Source organism: Mustela nigripes, chromosome 10, assembly GCF_022355385.1.
Source record: "Mustela nigripes isolate SB6536 chromosome 10, MUSNIG.SB6536, whole genome shotgun sequence".
NCBI lineage: Eukaryota > Metazoa > Chordata > Mammalia > Carnivora > Mustelidae > Mustela > Mustela nigripes.
This window is the reverse complement of record NC_081566.1, coordinates 34,620,556-34,642,817: the sequence shown is the minus strand read 5'-3', so window position 1 is coordinate 34,642,817 and position 22,262 is coordinate 34,620,556. Positions and strand designations below refer to the sequence as shown.

Genomic DNA, 22,262 nt, shown 5'->3' with positions numbered 1-22,262 from the left:
AAAAAAAAAGTAGATTCCTTCTCCATGGAGTTATTTGTAATACAAAAGTATTCTTTTGCAACTTAGTTAATGATCATCACAGTCAGTTGTTCTTTTTTTCAGAGTGAAGCCCAAATTCTCTAAGGTTCTATATATATATGAATAAAGTTTGCTGACAGTGGCTTACTAGCAGTGTGATGGTACAGTTGGGGATTTAAACTGTGGTTATAACAACAACTGTTAATTGTTTTCCTACCTATATTAACCCCCCTTTATCACTTCTACCATTTTAAATATCAGCAGGCACATAGCTCCTCAGCTAGAGGCTCCTTTGGAGTGACGTCCTAATGGGTGTAACTTCCCAGTCATTTTCCTGCTTGCTCTCTGCTTCTTGTTTCCTCAGGGTTGAAATGCTGACAGGGTGCTGGTGAGCAACCTCCGCCATGTTGAGGAAGACAACAATAAGCAGGAAGGAACCTGGTCCCTGGTACTGGGCAGAGCTGCTGACCATCCTAAATGCTCTTATGCCTCTTCTTTCATGAAAAAAAAGTCAAGTTCTACCTGGTTGGAGTCACTAAGGTTTTAGGAGTCCTATCTCCTGACAAGCTTGGGGTGGGAATCAAGGTCCTCTTTGTTGCTGTCTAGTTTCTCTAGAGAAAGATCCTCTGGTCTTCTGCTCACTTATTTACAACAACTTGAATTTCTACCATGTCAGATGAGGAGACTATTCCTTCTACATTCTCTCTGAATTCTTATTTCTCCCTCTGTTCATAGGCTATTTCCACAACCCCGTTACTTGTGCCCCATAAACACCAGAGACTGATTCTTTCCTGAAATAATTACCCCAACCCTAAAGGTAGATCATTTGCATTTGTCTCCTTGTTTTTTTTTTTTTTTTTTTAAAGATTTTATTTATTTATTTGACGAGAGAAATCACAAGTAGATGGAGAGGCAGGCAGAGAGAGAGGGAAGCAGGCTCCCTGCTGAGCAGAGAGCCCGATGTGGGACTCGATCCCAGGACCCTGAGATCATGACCTGAGCCGAAGGCAGCGGCTTAACCCACTGAGCCACCCAGGCGCCCCTGTCTCCTTGTTTTAGGTGAAATTTTTACCTTCTATTATGACTGATTTGTCTTCCCTCAGAGGTTTGCCCACAGTGGTGCTGAATAATTCCACCAGGAGTGAAAACTGTATGAAGTTATGTGAAATGTTAATTTGGTGCTGGAATTTAATTTAGCTTCAGAAAAGTCAGTTACAAAACCCCTGCTGCCACATATTTTCTGACTACAGGAACATAAATTAAATTAACTGATTTATTTCTTTCCTAGTTTTAATAACCACCAAAGAAAGAAATTGGTAAGCTAGAGTCTCTACCACAAAAAACTTAACTAGACGGGGCGCCTGGGTGGCTCAGTGGTTTGGGCTGCTGCCTTCGGCTCGGGTCATGATCTCAGGGTCCTGGGATCGAGCCCCGCATCGGGCTCCCTGCTCCGCAGGAAGCCTGCTTCCCTCTCTCTTTCTCTCTCTCTGCCTGTCTCTCTGCCTACTTGTGATATCTGTCTTTCAAATAAATAAATAAAATCTTTAAAAAAAAAAAACTTAACTAGAGACTGTAATGATCATCTTGCATTTTGCAATAATGAGAGCTAAAAAGGGGGATGTATTTTTTTGCTAAAATTCCTTTGAATCCAGGAGCTACGCTTCCCAGTCATGTCACACTGATAATGAACCCATTTGCAAATCTAAAAAAGATATGATGAATTCTCTTTATTAAGAATCTTTTAAAAATTTAAGTACTCTAAGTGGATTGATGTACTTTTGAATGTTTTATTTCTAAAATGTAATTTTTTTACTTGAAACTTTAGATGTTATGTAGCTCAACACTTTGTAGAAGCTTTACTGTTGTAAGTTTTAAATTATATTTATTTTTAAGGTACACCAAAATATGCATGTATCAGTGGATCCAGTCAGGAGCTAGAAACCACACAATGACTTTTTAAAATAAAGAATTATTAAACTTTGATAAAAGGTTAACTATAGGAGATATATATATATATCTTTCATATATATATATATATATATATATATGAAAAATACCTTTATGTGGTACTCTAGGGCTGTGGGAGGGCACTTAAGGAAGAATCAACTTCAAAAGAGTACCCCTTCCCAATGTTCTATTTGCAACTCACTAGATGCCAGGAGTTCTGAAGTCCAACATCTGGCTCCTTTTTCATGGACGGATTTTTTAAAAAAATACATAGATACAACATGTTTCCTTACAGTCCCCTAATTCAGAGCTGTAAGTGATAAATCCACACTCAAAAATGTACATCCGCTTAGTTTGTGGCTGCAAGGTACAATGTGAAAATACTCACCAGAATGAGAAACTGATGGAGATTTCTCAGGAACACAGACTATTTGGCCCTTTGAACCTGAAGTTCTTTAATTACTAGCTTGTTTGAACGTGACTGATTCAACATTTTCCTATAACTCTGATTTGCTTTACCATCAGTGTTTAACACTTCTTGCAACAACTCCTTTAACAACTACCTGTATGTGTCCTGTGACACAGGATACAGAAGGAAGGGCAAAGAAAGAGGAAGTCAGACATAAGGAGACTGATACCTGCTCAGGTGCCCCCATTCTGAGAAGCCTTCTGTGTGACCATGTATGGTACCTGCAGGTATAATAAGTTTATAGATAACCCATTCACTGATTATCAGGATTCCTAATTATCACATAAACAGGAAAGAGCAGATGAAATTTTTCTGCCTTTTTGTCATTATTGTTGTTATTGTCATCAGTCAACAAACATGCATTATTAAGATTCCTCAATGGGTTCATTGAACAGTGGAATAAAAGACTTTTGATGGAAGAGGAAAATCATGGTCTGTCTCTGTTCTAAAAGCCTTATGCTGAAGCATTGCTATCATTGTGTCCCAAGCTCTACAACTTGATGCTCATTGTCATTTTAGTGTCCAAGCGATTGTCCTCCACCTGATTTACCATTTGCTTCTCCAATAAACAAGGTGTATGAGACAGACTTCAAATCTGGAACTGCCCTGTCAGCCATCCTGGCTTTAGTAGAATCAGTTCAAGTTGAGTACTTGTAATGCCAGAGGCTCATAGGACCATAGTGTTTTTTGTGTCAGGATCAACATTTATTTTTCTCACTTGTACGTTTGTGGTATTTGGGGATGTTCTCTTAGGAACTTAATGAATCCTTCAATTCCAAAGAAAATCTTTGATCAAAAAAGTCTTCAAAATCATTATCACCTATACTCTTTAGAAGAAGACAGTTAGGAATTCACACTGAGATATTGTTCTAACAGTAAGGATATTGAATATATTTCCCCTTTTCTTGTTTCCCTGTGAGCAAGGGCATACATTTTTGAGAACTTACATTGGTATGAATAACTGTCCATGTATCACACCCTTTATTATCACACCGATCTAACTGCATGAAAAAATCTAAGCACATTTTTTTTCTCTCATCTTAAAATATCAGACAAATGGGATAAATGTTTGCACTTATTTTTCCTCAGAGTAAAATTCATGAAGTCAGGATCAGAAATAAGCATTGAAAAAAAAAATCTCTGGGTTCATCTAGAAGTAGTAATTCAAACTCTCCACCAGATTTTCCTTCTCATGTTATATTTTATAAGTAATTTTAATCACTAGTCATCATTTTACTTTTCCTCCTAGAGATCCAGGAGATATAATCAGTGGGAAACTGGAAGTGAAAGGCAGATTTTCTTTCTGGTTCAACTATAGAATTCAAGTGTTCAGAGGGGTAAGTATAAGGCAACCCAGAAGAATACTATTCTTTTCAATTTTTAGGAGTAGATTAATGCACTCATATGTTTCAAAAATAAAAATTATGTAAAAAGGTATGCGAATGCCTGCAATTAACTTCCTTGGTTTTTTGTTTGTTTGCTTGTTTGTTTGTTGTTTTTTGTACCTTGAAAGAACATAGGTCAGGAAATTCAAAATGTGTTTATACTGTTATCTTTGCCTGGATGACTTTACTCCACATTCCAACATATCTAAAACCTCCTAGCTTTTCTTTACAGAAGAGGGCACAAAAGTCATCAAATTCTTAAAGTAAGCATACTTCTGTAATCAGAAACTAGATGGGGGTGCGTGGGGAAAGAACATTGTCAAATTTGCCAAAGCCCTTGGCTGTCCCTTCCCAACTAGTTACTAAACAACCGCTCTCCCACTGCGAAGAATTCCACTATCCTCACTTTTAACAACATGGATTGGTTTTAAATTATATGACTTTACTGAAATGGAATCTTACATGATGCATTCTTACTTCCATGTCTTTTTAATTTTTTTTTTGCTAACCATAATATTTGTGCAATTTGTCCACGTTGTCTACAGTTGACATTCATTCATTTTAATTTCTAAATATTCCACCGTTGTAAGAATCTACCACAATTTGCTTATCCACTCTACTGTTAAAAAACATTGTGTTATTTTCTATTTGTTTTTGGCTATGAACATTTTTGCACATGTCTTTTGCTAAGCATGTCTATTTTTTTAAATGATTTTATTGTTAAGTAATCTCTACACCCAACATGGGGCTTGAACTCACAACCCTGGGATCAAGAGTTGCATGCTCTACAGACCTAGCCAGCCAGGTGTCCCTGAGCACATCTCGTTTTGATGAACAAAAACCTAAGAATAGAATTGCTGGATCATAAGAAGGACATATGGGTCTGTTCAGCAGTTTTCCACTGTGGTTGTGCTGCATGATATTGTCCCATCCTAACTGTACAGAACATGCAAGTTCTTTACAATTCTTGCTATGATTTATTTATTTGAGAAATTCTGTTGGGTGTGCAGTGGTATCACATAGTGCTTTTAAAAATATATTTTTTAAAATTTTATTTTATTATGGGGCGCCTGGGTGGCTCAGTGGGTTAAAGCCTGTGCCTTCAGCTCAGGTCATGATCCCAGGGTCCTGGGATCGAGCCCTGCATTGGGCTCTCTGCTCAGCAGGGAGTCTGCTTGCCCCCTCTCTCTGCCTGTCTCTCTGCCTACTTGCGATCTCTACCAAATAAATAAATAAAATAATTTAATTTTTTTTTTTTTTTTTTTTGGCAACGTCAACCATCAGTGGCATTTTATTTTGGAAGTTTCTATGTATTCCATAGACATTCACTTCCTTTCTCTTACCACTCTCCCAACTCGTTAAAAAAAAAAAAATCAGAAAGACTTAAAAAACTTATAAAAAATCCTTCTCTAGTTTCTCTAGTCTTAGGTTAAAAAAACTTCAGTGGGGCCTCCCCTTTATGACAATACTGCTTTTTAAAGAGAATTCATAGTCTGTCCTTAAGCTTGCTACAGACTTCTACTCCTTCCTGGGGAAAAATGGTCAATGTTTCTGCTGCCTTTTAATAAATTCCTTTCCTGATTATTACACATTATCATTCCCCACTTGACACCTTCTTAGAAACTTGATTGTTAGATGCATTTTTCATTTGGCAAAAATTCAATGTGGCTTTGTGTGGGATGTCTCAGTGTCAGAAACAGCAGTGTTGACGTTCTGGTTTTGAGAGGGAAAATATATATAGAGATGCATACATTCCCGGAAGAACAAATGTAGGAGACTGAAATAGGGTGTGCACAGAGTTAAGAAGGCTGATAGACACTACTTGGTTTTGAATTCTGTGGCTGTCAGCCACCAAAGCCTGCGGTGTAGGCCAGAATAGAAATCCCTGCAGGAAGAAGTTTGGTTCGGCACTATGGAATGACAGAGTCGGTTTCCTCTTGTTCCAAGTGCATCAGCACAGACACGCCCAAGGAGGAGCAGTATATGCTCATCTGCAACGAGGGGTTCACTGTAAGTGATCACTTATGAGCATTTCTGCAAACCCTCTGTCAAACTTAGGCACTGGGGAGAGAGAAAAGCAGCATCCTCTTAAAATATACTTCCAGCTCTAACTCACCCAAGACCCCAGGTCTCCTTAGCTTTGTGATTTGCAAGGCCAAAATGAAGTTTAAGTACATGTCACTCTAGGTCATCCAGAAGCTGGTTCACTGGGGCCATCCCGGAAGATCCAGGCGTGCCCTCGAGAGCAGCAAGCCTACCCAGAAGGGTACGCCTTAACGATCTTCACGTCGTCCACAGGGCGGTCCTGGGAGTTTGTTTCCACCATTCCTACTCGATTCACCATTCCTATACCTTGGCAGACGCGGCCAAAAATGGTGTGCTTGCCATCAAGCCACTGGGTAGGGGCAAGCGTCACGAAAAACTGGTTGCCGTTGGTGTCTGGCCCTGCGTTGGCCATGGCGAGGATTCCAGCCCCCGTGAATTTCAAGTCTGGGTGAAGTTCATCCTCAAACTGTTTGCCATAGATAGATGCACCACCTCGACCTGTTCCTGTTGGGTCACCTCCCTGGATCATGAAGTCTTTGATGATCCTGTGGAACTTTGTGCCATTGTAGTAACCTCGACATGCCAACTCAGCAAAATTTTTACAGGTCTTCGGAGCATGCTTCCAGTACAACTCCAGCACAATGATCTCCTTGCTGGTCTCCAAGTATACGTTGGGCGGCTGCCAGGAGTCTGGGGGTATCGCCGCCATAGCGCAGCCGACGGAATCTTGCAGCAAAGCTACTTCCGGTGTTGGTTCCCGGGGACCCTGTGCTACTGTGCGCACTTCCAGTCTCCGTGGTTCAACCTTTGCAATGCCAAGATTTGGGGGACTGAGACAAGGATGAAGAAGGATCCCCCTTCCAAGGCCGGGAAGCTGGGATGCAAGACGAGAAGAAGCTGATGGCAAGGACGGAGAAAAGTGCAAGCTCCATCGTAGAGGTGGTCTCTAGGTTCTAAAAATTATTTATTTATTTATTTGAGAGAGAGAAAGAGCATGAGCAGGGATGTTGGGGGCCGCTGAGGCCCTGATAGATAGCCAAGCCTCTCAGGGTTATTGCCTGTTTGCACAGCTCCTGCCATCTCTGCTGACCTGATATCTCTCCCTTAGACTAGATACCCCTGACCCACTATCCTGGGCTAGACACTTGGTGGCATAAAAACTGCAGGGCAATGACTCCACACGTAAAAGCCTGGAAAAATCATCAGTTTATCTCCGGACTCCATGCAACAAAGACTAGATAACTTCAAAGAAAAACATCATATTCCTGCCTTCTCCGGACCCCAAGGACCTACTCATATCTTGTAATCAGACCACAAAGTCCTTGCCTATATTATGGCCACATCGGAATATAGTGTGCCTTATATATAAAATTTTCCTTTTGTACTACTAAAGGTTAAGAACAATGATTAGTGCTACCCTTCCTCTATATATAACTACTAATTACTAATCTGGGTTTGTTCCCTTTTATTCCATTAGTCACTGTAAAAAAATCTTCTGTACTGATGTAACCCTAGACACTGCCTATATAAGAAGCATATTTATCAAATAAACGGGAGATGCCTGATTGCAAAAGTCAAACTGTTGAGCAGCTCTCTCATCCCTCTCGTGACACCGTCCATCCTTTGGGGACCCCTGAACCTGGAGAGGCTGGACCCTGGCACAGGGGTAAAGGCAAAGAAAGAGGGAGATGTAGACTCCCCGCAGAGCAGGGAGCCTGATGTGGGGCTCAATCCTAGGACCTCAGAATCATGACCTGAGCTGAAGGCAGACGCTTGGACAACTGAGCCTCCCAGGTGCCCCTCACATCATGCTTTTAATTTGCACTACCCTCATGATTAATGAGGTTAAATAGCTTTTCATAAATTTGTTGACCATTTGGATATTTATTTATTTATATTTTTAATTAACATATGGTGTATTATTTGTTTTGGGGGTACAGGTCTGTGAATCATCAGTCTTAAACAATTCACAGCACTCACCACAGCACATCCCCTCCTCAGTGTCCAACACCCAGCCACCCCATTCCTCCCACCCTTATTCACTCTGGATATTTTTGTAACGTGCCATGCTAGTTTAAGTCTTTTCCTATTGGATGGTCTAGCTAGTTCTAATTAGTTGTAAGAGTTTTTGACATAATCTGGAAAAAACATCCTTTGTGAGTTATGCATTGTGTACCCCTTTTTCTTGCTCGGTAGTTTGCCTTTTTTTTTTTTTTTTTTTTTTTTTTACTTTCGTAAGATGTCTATGGTAAACATAAATTCCTCATTTTAAGGGGGGTGCAATTTATCAAGTTTTTTCATTTGATTCATGGTTTGAGTGTTTAAGGGAAATCTCTTTCATTTCGTTTAGTGGTTTTTTTTATTTGTTTTTGCAGGGTGTTTTTTTGTTTTTTTTGTTTTTTTGTTTTTTGTTTAATGTTTTGTTTTGGGTTTTTGTTTGTTTCGTGTTTAAGAAATCTGGCCTGGGGCCTTGGTTCCTCTCTTTATCCCTTGCCTGGTGGACTTTCTCTCTCTCTCCATTGCTTGGAGGCTCTTGTGGCCAAGCCCACTGAGTGGGCCCCCCATATGGTCAGGCATAGGGCACATCCCAGACAATGTGTGGGCTCATCCCTGAGGCTGGCCCAGCTCAGGCAGGCATCCAAAGCTGAATGCTTAGCCCCTTGCGTCTCAATTTAGGCTGCTTGAACTACTGTTATAGCCAAATCGTTTTCTAGAATTTAGTTGTTCTGACCCCAGTAATCAGCATTCTTTGAGGGTCTGCTGTGTGCCAGGGGCTAAGGGTACAGCAGGGAATAGACACAAACTCAGATTTTATTTTAGTTCCTCTTGATAAAACGAAGCAACCATGTGGTGCATTTATTTACTTTCCTTTCTCTCCAGGAAGGAAATGAAATTGGCCCAGGGCAGGAGCCAAACACTAAACATTAATTTTACAGATAAAATGCCCAAATAATGATTCTATTGTAAAGAAAGGGAGAGTCCTGTGTTAGGGATGGAGTGGGATGGCCTGGAAGGAAGGGCCACTGGAATAATCAGTGTCCCCAATACCAAAGAATTTTTTTTTTTTTTCCAGAGATCATCCTTACCGCGTAAAATGGGATTTCATAGTACAGAGATTCTCCTCCTTAATGTCTGCTTGTATTTGAAAATATTCTATCAGGTTGTGACTTTGAAAACTTATCAAAACATGGTAATAAGTGGAAACTATGCCACTGACTTCCATGATGCCCAGCCTTTCATTTTTTCAGTCCTGGTGAGGCAGCAGAAGCAGAAGCAAACCAAGTGCTGAGCCAGCCAGTCCAGCCACTTGGCACTTGCAAAGCCCCCACAAAGGAAAGCAAGAGAGAATAACCTTATACAGATGGCAAGAGATGGGCAACAAGGCGGGCAGGGTTCAGAACTTTGTAGGAATTCTTGAAAGGCAAGAGTTAAATTCAACAGAAGAAGAGAGACTCTGGTGAGGATGACGATTTTGGAATTTACAACGTTTAGAGACCAAATCTTCATGAAACAATTTTGGAATGGATAATACTGGGCAGAAGTTAAGATCAGAGTAAATGCTGGCTTTGTTTATTGCCTACATAGCTTTTAGAGAATAAACCTGTTGTGCCAGAAATATATAAATAAATAAAGAGGAAAAGAAGAGAAGAAATCTATGCCTGACCCAAGGTCACAAATATATTTGCCCGTTTTTTTCTTTGAGGAGACTCGTGGTTTTACGTTCACAGTGATATCTGTGACCATGACAAAATGGTCATGGTGTGAAGCAAAGAACCAAGATTCATTTTCTTCCATGCAGATAACCAACTATATGACACCTTTCACTAAAAGGAGCTTCCTTTCCCTTATTTCTCTGTAGCAGTTTGTCATAAACCAATTGATGATGTATATTTGGGGCTTGTTACGTGACTCTCAGTTGTCAACTTTGGGTCTGTTTGGTTATCTCAAACAAATGCTGCCGTGTCTTCTTTGTTCCCTCCTCTTATCCCTACTCCATCTATCTTCTCCATCTTGGAGATGGCTTTCCATCTTTTATATTCCATTTGAATTTTAGAATCAGTTTATCCGTTTTCATCAAAATGCTACTGAGTTTTATTATGACGCATTATATCTGTCAGTCAGTTTGGGAGGGATTGACATCTATACAACACGATGAAGAAAGGGATTTTTGTCTCCTGTTGGAGGAGTTGGTCTGGGGCCTTTTCCATCACAGGAGAAGCAGAAGGTTCCAGGCAAGCTGTTCTAAATAATGAGTTCAGGGTCCTGCATAAGAAACGTTTGTAGGCCCATCTCATTAAATGGACATTCGCTTAGCATTGTTGGTTTGCCACACTCCTGGGAGCTTCACAGCTGTAATTTGAAGCCAAGCCCTCTATTTGGAGGGCAGGGAGAGACAAAAGAGAGGGAGGCAGGCCACTCCAGGTTGGTAGGTGGCCAGTGTAATAGGCAAAGGAAACTTACCTGTGAGGCTTGTCTTGGGCAGTGAGAAGACAAATGGATGCCTGTACCTGCCCATCTATAAAGAGGCCTAAGCTGGGCTCAGTCACAAACACCATGCAGGTGTTCTCAATACCACATCACTGTCTCAAAGATATGTTCTTGAAGCAGGCTGGGGAGTGAGAAAGAGACCGTGGAACACACATTCCAAGGGCAAAGGAGGAGTCAGGAGCCTTCGAGTGCCCAAGTCCAGCTCACAGGCCAACTAGTGGTCTCATCTTTTTTTTTTTTTTTTAATTTATTTTTTATTTATTTTCAGCATAACAGTATTCATTATTTTTGCACCACACACAGTGTTCCATGCAATCCGTGCCCTCTATAATACCCACGACCTGGTACCCCAACCTCCTACCCCCTGCCCCTTCAAAACCCTCAGATTGTTTTTCAGAATCCATAGTCTCTCATGGTTCACCTCCCCTTCCAATTTCCCCAAACTCCCTTCTCCTCTCTAACTCCCCATGTCCTCCATGCTATTTGTTATGCTCCACAAATAAGTGAAACCATATGATAATTGACTCTCTCTCTTTGACTTATTTCACTCAGCATCATCTCTTCCAGTCCCATCCATGTTGTTACAAAAGTTGGGTATTTATCCTTTCTTTTTTTTTTTTTTAAAGATTTTATTTATTTATTTGACAGAAGAGATCACAAGTAGACAGAGAGGCAGGCAGAGAGAGAGAGAGGAGGAAGCAGGCTCCCTGCCAAGCAGAGAGCCCAATGCGGGGCTCTATCCCAGGACCCTGGGATCACGACCTAAGCCGAAGGCAGAGGCCTTAACTCACTGAGCCACCCAGGTGCCCCGGTATTCATCCTTTCTGATGGAGGTGTAATACTCCATAGTGTATATGGACCACATCTTCCTTATCCATTCATCCATTGAAGGGCATCCTGGTTCCTTCCACAGTTTGGTGACCGTGGCCATTGCTGCTATAAACATTGGGGTACAGATGGCCCTTCTTTTCACTACATCTGTATCTTTGGGGTAAATACCCAGTAGTGCAATTGCAGGGTCATAGGGAAGTTCTATTTTTAATTTCTTGAGGAATGTCCACACTGTTCTCCAAAGAGGCTGCACCAACTTGCATTCCCACCAATAGTGTAAGAGGGTTCCCCTTTCTCCACATCCCCTCCAACACATGTTGTTTCCTGTCTTGCTAATTTTGGCCATTCTAACTGGTGTATGGTGATATCTCAATGTGGTTTTAATTTGAATCTCCCTGAGGGCTAGTGATGATGAACATTTTTTTCATGTGTCTGATAGCCATGTGTATGTCTTCATTGGAGAAGTGTCTGTTCATATCTTCTGACCATTTTTTGATAAGATTGTCTGTTTTGTGTGTGTTGAGCTTGAGGAGTTCTTTATATAAATGGTGCTGGGAAAACTGGACAGCTATATGTAGAAGAATGAAACTTGACCATTCTCTTACACCGTACACAAAGATAAACTCAAAATGGATAAAAGACCTCAACGTGAGACAGGAATCCATCAGAACCCTAGAGGAGAACATAGGCAGTAATCTCTTTAATATTAGCCACAGCAACTTCTTTCAAGATATGTCTCCAAAGGCAAAGGAAACAAAAGCGAAAATGAACTTTTGGGACTTCATCAAAATCAAAAGCTTCTGCACAGCAAAGGAAACAGTCAACAAAACAAAGAGGCAACCCATAGAATGGGAGAAGATATTTGCAAATGACGGTACAGACAAAAGGTTGGTCTCATCTTTTTGATGACATTCCCTAAAAGACCTAATGGAAAGAGTTTGGTATCTGAGTCAGATTTGGGCTCAGAATCCAACATGGCTGCTGATGAGAAATGTTTGGGGATGTATACTCAGTCTTTCTCAACTAATTCCCTCATCTGTAAAATGTAATACCAATGTTAGAGTTTTGTTTGAGGAAATTAAATTCAATTAGAGTTAGAGTTTTGTTTGAAGAAATTTAATGCAACGATTTATGTAAAAGTTAGGAAAATGGTCAATAAGCAGAAGGACTTTTTAGAAAAGAAATCTTCTGTTAAACTATTTAAATGACCTCTTTTATCTGACATACTCAGATTGTATTTTAGTTCCTCTTGATGAAACAACCATGTGGAACATTTACTTTCCTTTCTCTCTAGGAAGGAAATGAAATTGTGTTATCATCAGTATTCTAGGGGGATCCGCTCACTTATTTCTGGGCAATGTTCCTCTTTATTTTTGAGAGCTAAGCAGTTTGGCTGTTAAATGCTTCATACTGCTGTCACTAGAGTTCAGCTGTGTGGTTTGGGTCATTTTCAGACATTTTCCAGTATTCACCATCCTCTATGGGTGAATATCAGTGTATCTTCAAGCAACAAATATCTATGGCTGGTCCAAGAGGGAAAACACGAAGGTCAGGTTGGTGTCTTTATCTATGCCCTTTGCAGAGACTAAAAGAAATAATCTGAGTGGAAGACAGGATAGTTATTAAGGGACCAGTTTTAGCCCAGATAGTTATTAATCAATGAAGTCTTGACATTGACAAAGATGCCTTCTACAATTTATAATTTAGTGCTTTTGCCAGAAATATAATGCTGGGCTCAAGGTCCTTCACTCTGATCCATTGCCACTGAGAAATCCTTGAATTTGTCACGAGCCCTTGTCCCTTTAGGATGCTTGACCCTCTACCATCTAATTTTCCATGCACACTCTATCTGTGCTGTAAACATCCCTCTGGGAAATTTCCCTTTACTCTCCAATTGGTATAATCCCAAAGTCAGTTAATTTGGCATCACTGATACTCAAGAAAACTAAATACTGGCAGAATAATTGTGTTGGGACTATATTTGGTCTTTTCACAATATAGACTTGCATGCTTTCTCTATTCCAGTTAGGCTGTGACGTGTTTGGAAAGAAAATTTAACTACATGTCTTTTTTATTCCTGCCTTCTTACTGGGAACTCACCCTAGTGAATGAAGACAGGACATCCCTGGAACATGGCAGAGAACATAACTCAGCACTGTGCTCTGATCTCAGAAGAAACTGCCACACACACACACACTGTACCATATTCCTACTTTTTCTCAAGTACTCAAAGAAAAATGATGTCTGTATGTGGACAAGAAGCTAACAAATGCCCCCACAACAGTGAGAAGTTCTGAGGATTATAATTGTAAATACAGAATTCCAGAGAGCTTTCGTATCAAGTTCATGTCATACTCCCAGGACTTGGAGCTTAATTGGAGAGCCTCATTAGACCCCGCCCCTCCCCTTTAGTGACTCGAATCTATGGCATTACCAAGACTTAGTTCCTTGGTTCAGATCTCGATTTATTACTGACTTAGAACCTCTCTTCAGCCTGATTCAGGGCATCTGAGGACACAGAGTCCCAGTGCACTGTCTCTGAGACGCCCCACCATGTCCCCCACGGTGCAGAGAATTTTCCCTGCACTGCTCTTCCTTGGGCTCCTGTTTCTACTGCAGTGCCCGTCCATTTTAGGCGGTGAGTACACAAGTGGCAGGGAAGAGGGGAGAGTTTAAACCAAGGTATGGGAAAGAATTCCTGGTTAAGAATTAGTTAAATAGGGATGCCTGGGTGGCTCAGTTGGTTGGACGACTGCCTTCGGCTCAGGTCATGATCCTGGAGTCCCGGGATCGAGTCCCGCATAGGACTCCCAGCTCCATGGGGAGTCTGCTTCTCTCTCTGACCTTCTCCTCGTTCATGCTCTCTCTCACTGTCTCTCTCTCAAGTAAATAAATAAAATCTTAAAAAAAAAAAGAGACTTAGTTAAATATAACCAAATGGTGAAAATTCAGTACAATTTTGGAGAAGTACAACGGGGTATTTATTAAGAAATATATTTACATTAAAAAAGGAAATATATTTAAATCATTTTAGTCCTTCCCATAAAGGATATAATGGCTCAGAAATCAGAATATTACAAACCTATGAGGAGCTGATCTAGTCACAAAAAATCCTTTTTGTCTTTATATTAATGTATTATATATTTTTTTTAATTTTTTATTTTTATAAACATATATTTTTATCCCCAGGGGTACAGGTCTGTGAATCACCAGGTTTACACACTTCACAGCACTCACAGCACTCACCAAAACACCCTCCCCAATGTCCATAATACCACCCCCTTCTGTTTTATTTTTATTACCTTGTATATTCTTTATTCATTTCAAATGGATTTCTGAGCCATTCCAAGTCAAGAAATAATTGTCCCATTGAAAGGGTTTGCAAGGACCTGCAGGCCATTAAGTTAGTGTGATTATGAATGCAGACAAGAGTACTTCTTTCCATTTATAAGTGCAAATACGCCAATGAAAGTAACATTTCTTATTCATCTGCTGATGTGATTTCTTCCGTAAAAGAAAGACTTTCTAAGACTTTGACATAGAGCATTTTGCTCAGAATGGCAAAATCACTCGACAGAGAAGAGCTTTTTCCCAAGAGCTCTTTTTCAATGGAGATTTATGTATCCTACTCTTGCGATGTTGGCTATTTCCCCAACTTCCGATGATACAAGGATTCCATGGCAAGTAGAGAGAATGCGGAGGTCCAAGGGGCCATCTTGTAATCCTTCATTAAGATTAATTTTTGGGGTCCCAGAATGATCCCAAACTCTTCAGGCTTTCTGAGTGCTCTTAATACCACAGAGTGACTTCAAAGTTGGTTTTCTTTTCTTTTCTTTCTTTATTTATTTGAGAGAGAGAGAGAGTGAGCACGAGAGGGGGAGGGTTAGATGGAGAAGCAGACCTCCTGCTGGGCAGGGAGCCCAAAGCAGGAGTCAGTCCTGGGACTCCAAGGAGGTTAAGTGACTGAGGTAGTCACTTAACCAACTGAGTCACTCACCCAGGTGCCCCAGAGTTGTTTTTCTAAGGGGAATACTAAAGTTTTTATTACTTTGGAAGTTTTCTACATCATAATGATAGTTATTTGAAGTAAAGTTTTAATGTTAGGTTAAAAAAAAATCAAATATCCTGGGTGATTCTCCTCCATTGGGAATTGAAATGGCTGTTATTCTTCCAAAGCTTAACTGCACGGCAATACTCTCATTGTCTTCCCGGAGCTCCATTAGCTCCTCTTCCTTTATGAATCAGGGAGGGTAGATTATGTCCAAGTCATAGAGACTTGTCACAATTCCTTCAGGTTTTTCTCTATTTATCCCCTTCTCTTCCATTCCTTCAAAAGCCCACCTTACTTCTGGTCCATGTTCAGGATAAGATACACTCTTATCCCGAGTTTACCTCAGGAGGTTACCTCTTCTTCATCCTTAGTAACAACGAGCTGCTGCCCCTAAGCCCTTGCTCACATCATCACTCCAACACAAAATGCCTGCGTGTATCTCATCTATCAAAGGAGCTTTTATTCAAACCTTAAGATAGACTTCCATAACCACCCATTGACTTATTTCACTAAGCATGATACGCTCTAGTTCCATCCACGTTGTCGCAAATGGCTAAGGGGGTAGGAGAAGAATAAGTGAAACTAGATGGGATTGTGAGGGAGACATACCATAAGTGACTCTTAATCTCACAAAACAAACTGAGGGTTGCTGGGCGGAGGGGGGTTGGGAGAAGGGGGTGGGGTTATGGACATTGGGGAGGGTATGTGCTTTGGTGAGTGCTGTGAAGTGTGTAAACTTGGCGATTCACAGACCTGTACCCCTGGGGATAAAAATATATGTTTATAAAAAATAAAAAATTTTTAAAAAATAGAGAAAAAAAAAGAAAATATACAATTCTAAACTATCATTATTTGATTCCAATCCCAGTGAGACCATACGGAGACAGACTTTTTGTCATTGCTTCAGAGTACTTCTGAAAATCTACATTTTCATGCAAGTTTCATCTAACTTCTTAGTTTGAGGGCTCCTAATGAAATTATTTAGTTAGAGGTAATGACTTGGTTGGAGGACTTTAGCAATCAGGGGCGGGGAGACCAGACCCAGAGTATCCTTCTCCCCCCCCTCCCAGTGGTGAAATCTTTGAAAAGCAGAAATGAGTTATTATCTAAGAGAGTCTCAGTGCAGTGATTTTACTAACCATTTGTCTCACTTTTTATTTTTTAGAGGTGTGTTGCCCAGTACCAGAACTGGAGAATGGCAAAATCATTTCACAACGCACTAGCTCTGTGAATAGCTGTGCTTATTTCTATGAAGATGTGGTTTATTATGAGTGTTAAAAGAAACAGCAGTTTGAAGCTAGATGCCGAGAAGATGGCACGTGGTATCCCAAAACACCAACATGTGATGAGAGTAAGAGCTTATGGAATTTTATGTTATTTTTTCTTTACCTTTTTTAAATCTACATTCAGGTTGATTTACACATAGTGTATTATTAGTTTTGGGGTAGAATTTAGTGATTCATCACTTGCATGTAACACCCAGGCCTGGTTATATCAAGTGTCCTCCTCAGTGCCCATCACCCAATTACCTCATCCCCCACACCACTCCCCTCCAGCAACCCTCAGTTGGTTCCATGTTTCTGTGTACCAAAGTGATGGAGATTACTGAGGGAAGGTTTAAAATTAGGAAGAATTTGTACACCCTGCATGATTTTTGGAGTGAATACATTTGTTAAAAATCATTGCCCACCTCCCAATCCAACTTTTTTTTTCCTCCTCATTGTTTATTCCCTTTCTCTTGACCTTCCTGCTTTTCTTTTCTGAATCAGTAAAAATAGGCCACATCTAATATAATAGATCAGCTGACCTTTTCAATTATTGCCTTCTGTTTCTTGGTGTTTATTGTCTTGTCTTCTCTTCTGTCTGTTCATATGCCTTAATCTGCAGTTCAAGAACCACCCAAATCTGTTTGAACCCATCTTTCTAAACTTGCTTCCTTTCCTCCACAAACTTCCTTCCTTCCTTCTGTTGTCTCTAAGTTCTCCTTCAGACTCTCCCCCAGTGTGAAATGCCTACCTCTCCCTCACCAAGAGCATTTAGGTGCTCAACAAAATCCTACATCTCCCACTGTTTTTCCATGGCCCTGTCTATTGATGGTCAAGAACAATGATCCCTGCTGGATGGTGATGTTTCTTCTTGCCTTGTGTGTGAGAAGGAGCCCTAAAGGGGTTCACATTGCTGTGTTCCAGAAGATCTTCTAAAGTAATATTGTGAAGTCTCATCACTATAAAATATTATCTCTCAACTGGCACTTCAACTGTGCCTTTACCAGGTTAATCCAATGTCTGAACAGATTTACAGGTTCGGGATGATGCAGTCTGTAATGTGACTAGTACATTCTATGGCCACGGTCTCAGTACCACACCTCTTTTGCTGTGAGTAGGTTTTCTAGTTGCACATAGTGTAATTCATTTCCAATTATTAAACAATATAATGTTCAGATAAAAGTGTTGACCGAAGTCCCACAAACAGAAAAGGCAAACTCAAACCTGGAGCACTTGTGTATTTCTGTCAAAAGGGACACTTGTCCCTTCTAGGTAGAAGGGATGCAATATAGTCAACTTACTACCAAGTGGCTTTGTAGTTATCTCAAGGGATGGTATCATATTAAAGACTTATTATTAAAGACTTAACGTTGTGGCTGGCAGTATGAAGATTCAGTGACAGCCTTGGTAAGTGGCAGTCCATGTTGTTGTGCCCATGCTTCTTCTTCATCCATACCACCCCTTTGCTCCTCTTCTTCTTGTGACAGCACTGGAAAGGCCAATGGCAGAAAATGGCTGACTTTAAGTTGCTGAGATATTGTTTAATTGTTTAATGCCTGCCCTACTGGGGATGCTCTGCTGGTGTTAACATGCAAAATAAAAACTTTGCATTTCCTGTCGTTCCCATATATCAGGTCACCTACTTCTACCTACCCCAGATCTCCCTGGGCCTAGTTTTCCAATCTTTGCCCTTAAGGGCACTGCCAAACAAGCCATTCATTCTGGGCCATTCCAGGCTCATTTCTTCTATCTTTAGCCCACTTTTTTTTCCAACAAAGTGAATGAGCAGATCATCTAAGATTTTTTCCTTATCACTGTCTTTCCATGATCAGCCTCTAAAGCAGCTTCCATCCATTTAGCTTACACATACCCAAAATACACATCTGTGAGTAAGGCTTGGCTTCTCTCTCTTCTGTCAGTTGGTTATAATGAAGACTCCACATAGCCATGAGTGTGAGCTCAAGAGGCACTTGTGCAACAGTGGATGGGCATAAGGAGGACCTAGGCTTCCTATGTGGGTAGGCTGCTTGTGCCATCTGGTCCTTGCAAATGCTCAATCCCAGATGACGACTTCCATTTTATAATGAGTTATTTGTTGTCTGCCTGGCCTTATAACTTGGTTCTGATTGACCAAAATCATGATTTTGGCACATGCTCACTTTATGACCGAGTATCAGGCACAGCTTCTATCAGGACCAAACAACATGTCAAGAGTTATATCTTAAACAGCACATTGCATGGCCTTGCTTCAGGATCTCAAGGGTATATGCTATGATGGTCCCATTGATATTTGCATGCTTTCTGATTATAACCACTTTCAATGTACGAGGTTCTGCTGCATCTTAAGTTAAAAGCAGCAGGACAATTACACTGCAACTGCCTCAATAGAACAAAAGATGTTCTTAGTGTCCTAGGCATTTAGGAATTTACAAGGATTTAGGAGGTCTGCACCAGGAACCAGATGGATTATCTATCTATCTATCTATATTTATCTCAACATGCTGGTTTCTTCTTGCTCTTTCAGTATAATTAATATAATGTCATTGTTATTCTGGATCAATGTGGATGTTCAGATAATATAGTATCATCAGATTCTATTATGACAGGGGCAAGGGAGTTACACGATGGCTGAAACTACAAATACATGATTTGATTCTTCTGTGTGTATGCAAACTGTTTCTGACCCTCTTTTTAGATAGGGATGGAAAGAAGGCATATGCTAAACCAGTGGTCATCATTTCCCCAAAGATACAAAAATCTACTCTAGCAAAGATATCAAATCTGAAATGAGAACAAAAATGTTGTTGAGTTTTGAATAGTCGACTATAATTCCCCAGAATCCTAACTTCTCTTGTAGACTGGGGAAGTAAATAGTAATAGAATGGGGAGGCAGCTTCAGTTCTTTAAGAGTGGCACCAATTCCCCCATTTCCCCTTCCACCTAGGTATATGATATGTTTTGAAATATGCTGTCTTTGCTTGAGGAGGGATGGGGATGAGCAAGATCAATGGCTTCTACTTGACTTCTTGGATATGACAGGTCTTACCCCAAAAGCCAAGAACTCAACATGGGGGTTGAACAAAGTATTAATTTTAGCCATTCCCATTATCCATTTGAAGATATGAGATGACCACCAGATGGTCTAATGATGGGGCCAGGATGGTTCCTCAGCCTTAGGCTTACAGGAGGCCAGCCCAGGTCTTGGGTTGGGCTAAGTGTTCCCCTGAGCAGAGAAGATGACAGGACAAAATGGAGCCTCCTACAAAACACACATTATGGAATGAGTTATTTTTTACATTCGATAAGCTCACGCTTTCTCACTTTTATCTCTCACCGTCAAGACTGTGATTTCCCTCCTGAGGTTGCCCACGGATATTATGAAGAAACGAAAAGATTGTGGGCATTCGCACAAAATGAAGTGATATATAGATGTGACAAAGGATACACTCTGGTTGGAGAGGCCAAACTCTCTTGCTGTTCTTCACACTGGACCCCTGAAGCCCCTCAGTGTAAAGGTAACTCCAGTTCCCTTTTCAGTCAGGTGGGTGGAAGGGTCACAAAAGCATGGAAGCATTTGATTTGATTTGATTTGATTTATTTGAAATCGTGACTGTGTTCAGGAGGCAAACAGTACAAAGGGAATACATAAACCTCAACCTCCCTTCCTCTTTCCCCCAGTGACAAAAATTCAGCCCCTATGCCCACTTTCCTGTATATTCCCGGAAAAATCCTGCACATGACCCATTTCATCTATGGCCTGTGGCAAAATTTTCATGCAAGCTTGCTCTAGCATGAATGTGGGCTCTCATGGGCTAATTGCAAACATCACGAAGTGGTAAAGACTTCCATCACAGCCTCATGCAAGGCCTCACAGGCTCCTGCTGTGTTGTGGGGACAGGACAGGTAAAGGTCATGTCTGACTTTTACAGGCACACAGGTTAATAGCATGTTGCCATCAGCAACTCCGGGGATGATTGGCCACCATAGTCCATTACACACAGAGGCCATTCGGTAGGAGGGAACATTTCATAGCTCATGTCTTGCTGGGATCGAGAGATAAGGGATACTTACTTTGATAGCTGAGGACCGGGGGTCACATGCTTTTTAAAATATCCTATCATGTTCTTGAAAAGTATGAAGACCTTGGGCAAGGTTCTTAACCTGTCTGTATCTCAACTTTCTCCCAGAAAATGGGAGTGATAACAGTCCTTACCTCACAGAGCTGAATCACATAAAATGTTCAGCCTGAGTCTGATATATCAGTGTGGCCAATGCTCAACCAAAATGCTAACAAATATTACTGTTACCGAAACCAAAGATAAAACAATTCACAGCACCTGTGATAGTTAATTCTTATAATCCTAACCTGTTGTCATGTCTTTTTCTTTAGATTTACATATTGCTTAAAACTGTGTTTTCGTTGTAGCTCTGTGTCCAAAACCAGAAATAGCCCATGCAAAGCTGTCTGTGATTAAGCATCAATATCTTCAATCTTCAAATGTCACCATCCAGTGTGACTCTGGCTATGAATTGGTTGGTCCCCAAAGTGTCACATGCTTAGAGAGCAGAACCTGGTACCCTGAGTTGCCCAAGTGCGAGTGGGTAAGTGACATGATTCAAGAAAAGCTCCTGTGGTAGCCAGTCCTAAAATAGGGGCCTCCCTCTAAACACTGTCCCAGCCCCCAGTGGTGAGATCTGACTTGTCAATAGTCAGTTCTGAATCCTTCAGAGGAACTTTTTTCTTTTTTGAACACTGTGGTTCAGTAGGAGTGGCAAGCTTTCCTCTCTCACTGGAGGAGAAAGAAAAACGAAGCCCCTTAGGGAGAAGAGGGCCTCAGGTACCTGGGACTTTTTCTAGACTATATAATATACTGTGTTCCGTTTCTGGATGGTCTCAGAAACATCTGGATGTCTCTGTCCTCACAGAAGCCCCCTACGAAGCTCTCTCAGAACTGATCCCTATCCCTCCAGGAAGGACCATGTTGGGACCCAAGATGTTTTCTGGTTTTCCTGCTCACCAGGGAGTTCTGGGCTTGGTCTTGGCTCTGAGCTATAGTCCTGTCATTGCCAAGAGTCACTCCTCAACCCTGCTCCTTCTTGATTTGAAGAGAAGCCACTCAACCACACCCATCCTCTACTCTCTTTCAGGTGATCCCCGAAGGCTGTGAACATGTCCACAAAGGCAAGAAGATCATGCAGTGTCTCCCCAACCCAGCGGATGTGAAAATGGCCATGGAGCTGTATAAGTTGTCTTTGGAGATCGAACTACTGGAACTACGGAGAGACAAGGAAAAGAAATATACTATGGAGTCACCAGTGTAATTTCCCCCAAAAAAGGAAGAAAAATGCACCGCCTTCAATACAATAGAGATCCCTTCAGGTTACCAGCTCCCTTTGCACCATCATTTATGGTAGTAAATGTCTAGAAAGGATAATTTGTTCACATTTAGTGCTTTGTGACTGTAGAATTATTGATGATCTTGTAGCTGATGGTTTTCCTTTTCTGGACACAGAGTGCACACTTTGTTTCAAGTAAAAAAATTATGTGTCAGAAACAATTTTGTCTTTGTGGTCATCTGTCCTTAACGAGGTCCCTAAACACACCCATTCCAGAAAGTTAATACACTTCCTGAGTGTAAGGGTCTTGGACTTGGGCTCACAGCCAAGCATTTCCCTGGTTGCCTCACTGCACACTTGCACACGTGCTAATCCTTCAACTCCTCAGTATTTAGAGTCAATGTCAACACACCCCATGTTCCTAG

At 41.0% G+C, this 22,262-nt stretch overlaps 2 protein-coding genes across 2 annotated transcripts; one reads left to right on the top strand and one right to left on the bottom strand.

Moving 5' to 3' along the window:
• Positions 1-5,360: 5,360 nt before the first annotated feature.
• LOC132026133 (peptidyl-prolyl cis-trans isomerase-like 1) lies at positions 5,361-6,619 on the bottom strand. Its single transcript, XM_059414054.1, has one exon. The coding sequence runs from the start codon at positions 6,572-6,574 to the stop codon at positions 6,074-6,076; it is 501 nt and encodes a 166-aa protein (XP_059270037.1). The 5' UTR covers positions 6,575-6,619; the 3' UTR covers positions 5,361-6,073.
• A 1,485-nt stretch (positions 6,620-8,104) lies between these two features.
• Positions 8,105-22,058, top strand: LOC132025989 (C4b-binding protein alpha chain-like). Its single transcript, XM_059413946.1, has 5 exons — positions 8,105-8,113; positions 16,517-16,588; positions 19,838-20,015; positions 20,927-21,102; positions 21,649-22,058. Exons 1-5 carry the CDS (start codon positions 8,105-8,107, stop codon positions 21,820-21,822), a joined length of 609 nt encoding a protein of 202 aa, XP_059269929.1. The 3' UTR covers positions 21,823-22,058.
• The last annotated feature ends 204 nt before the right edge of the window (positions 22,059-22,262 follow it).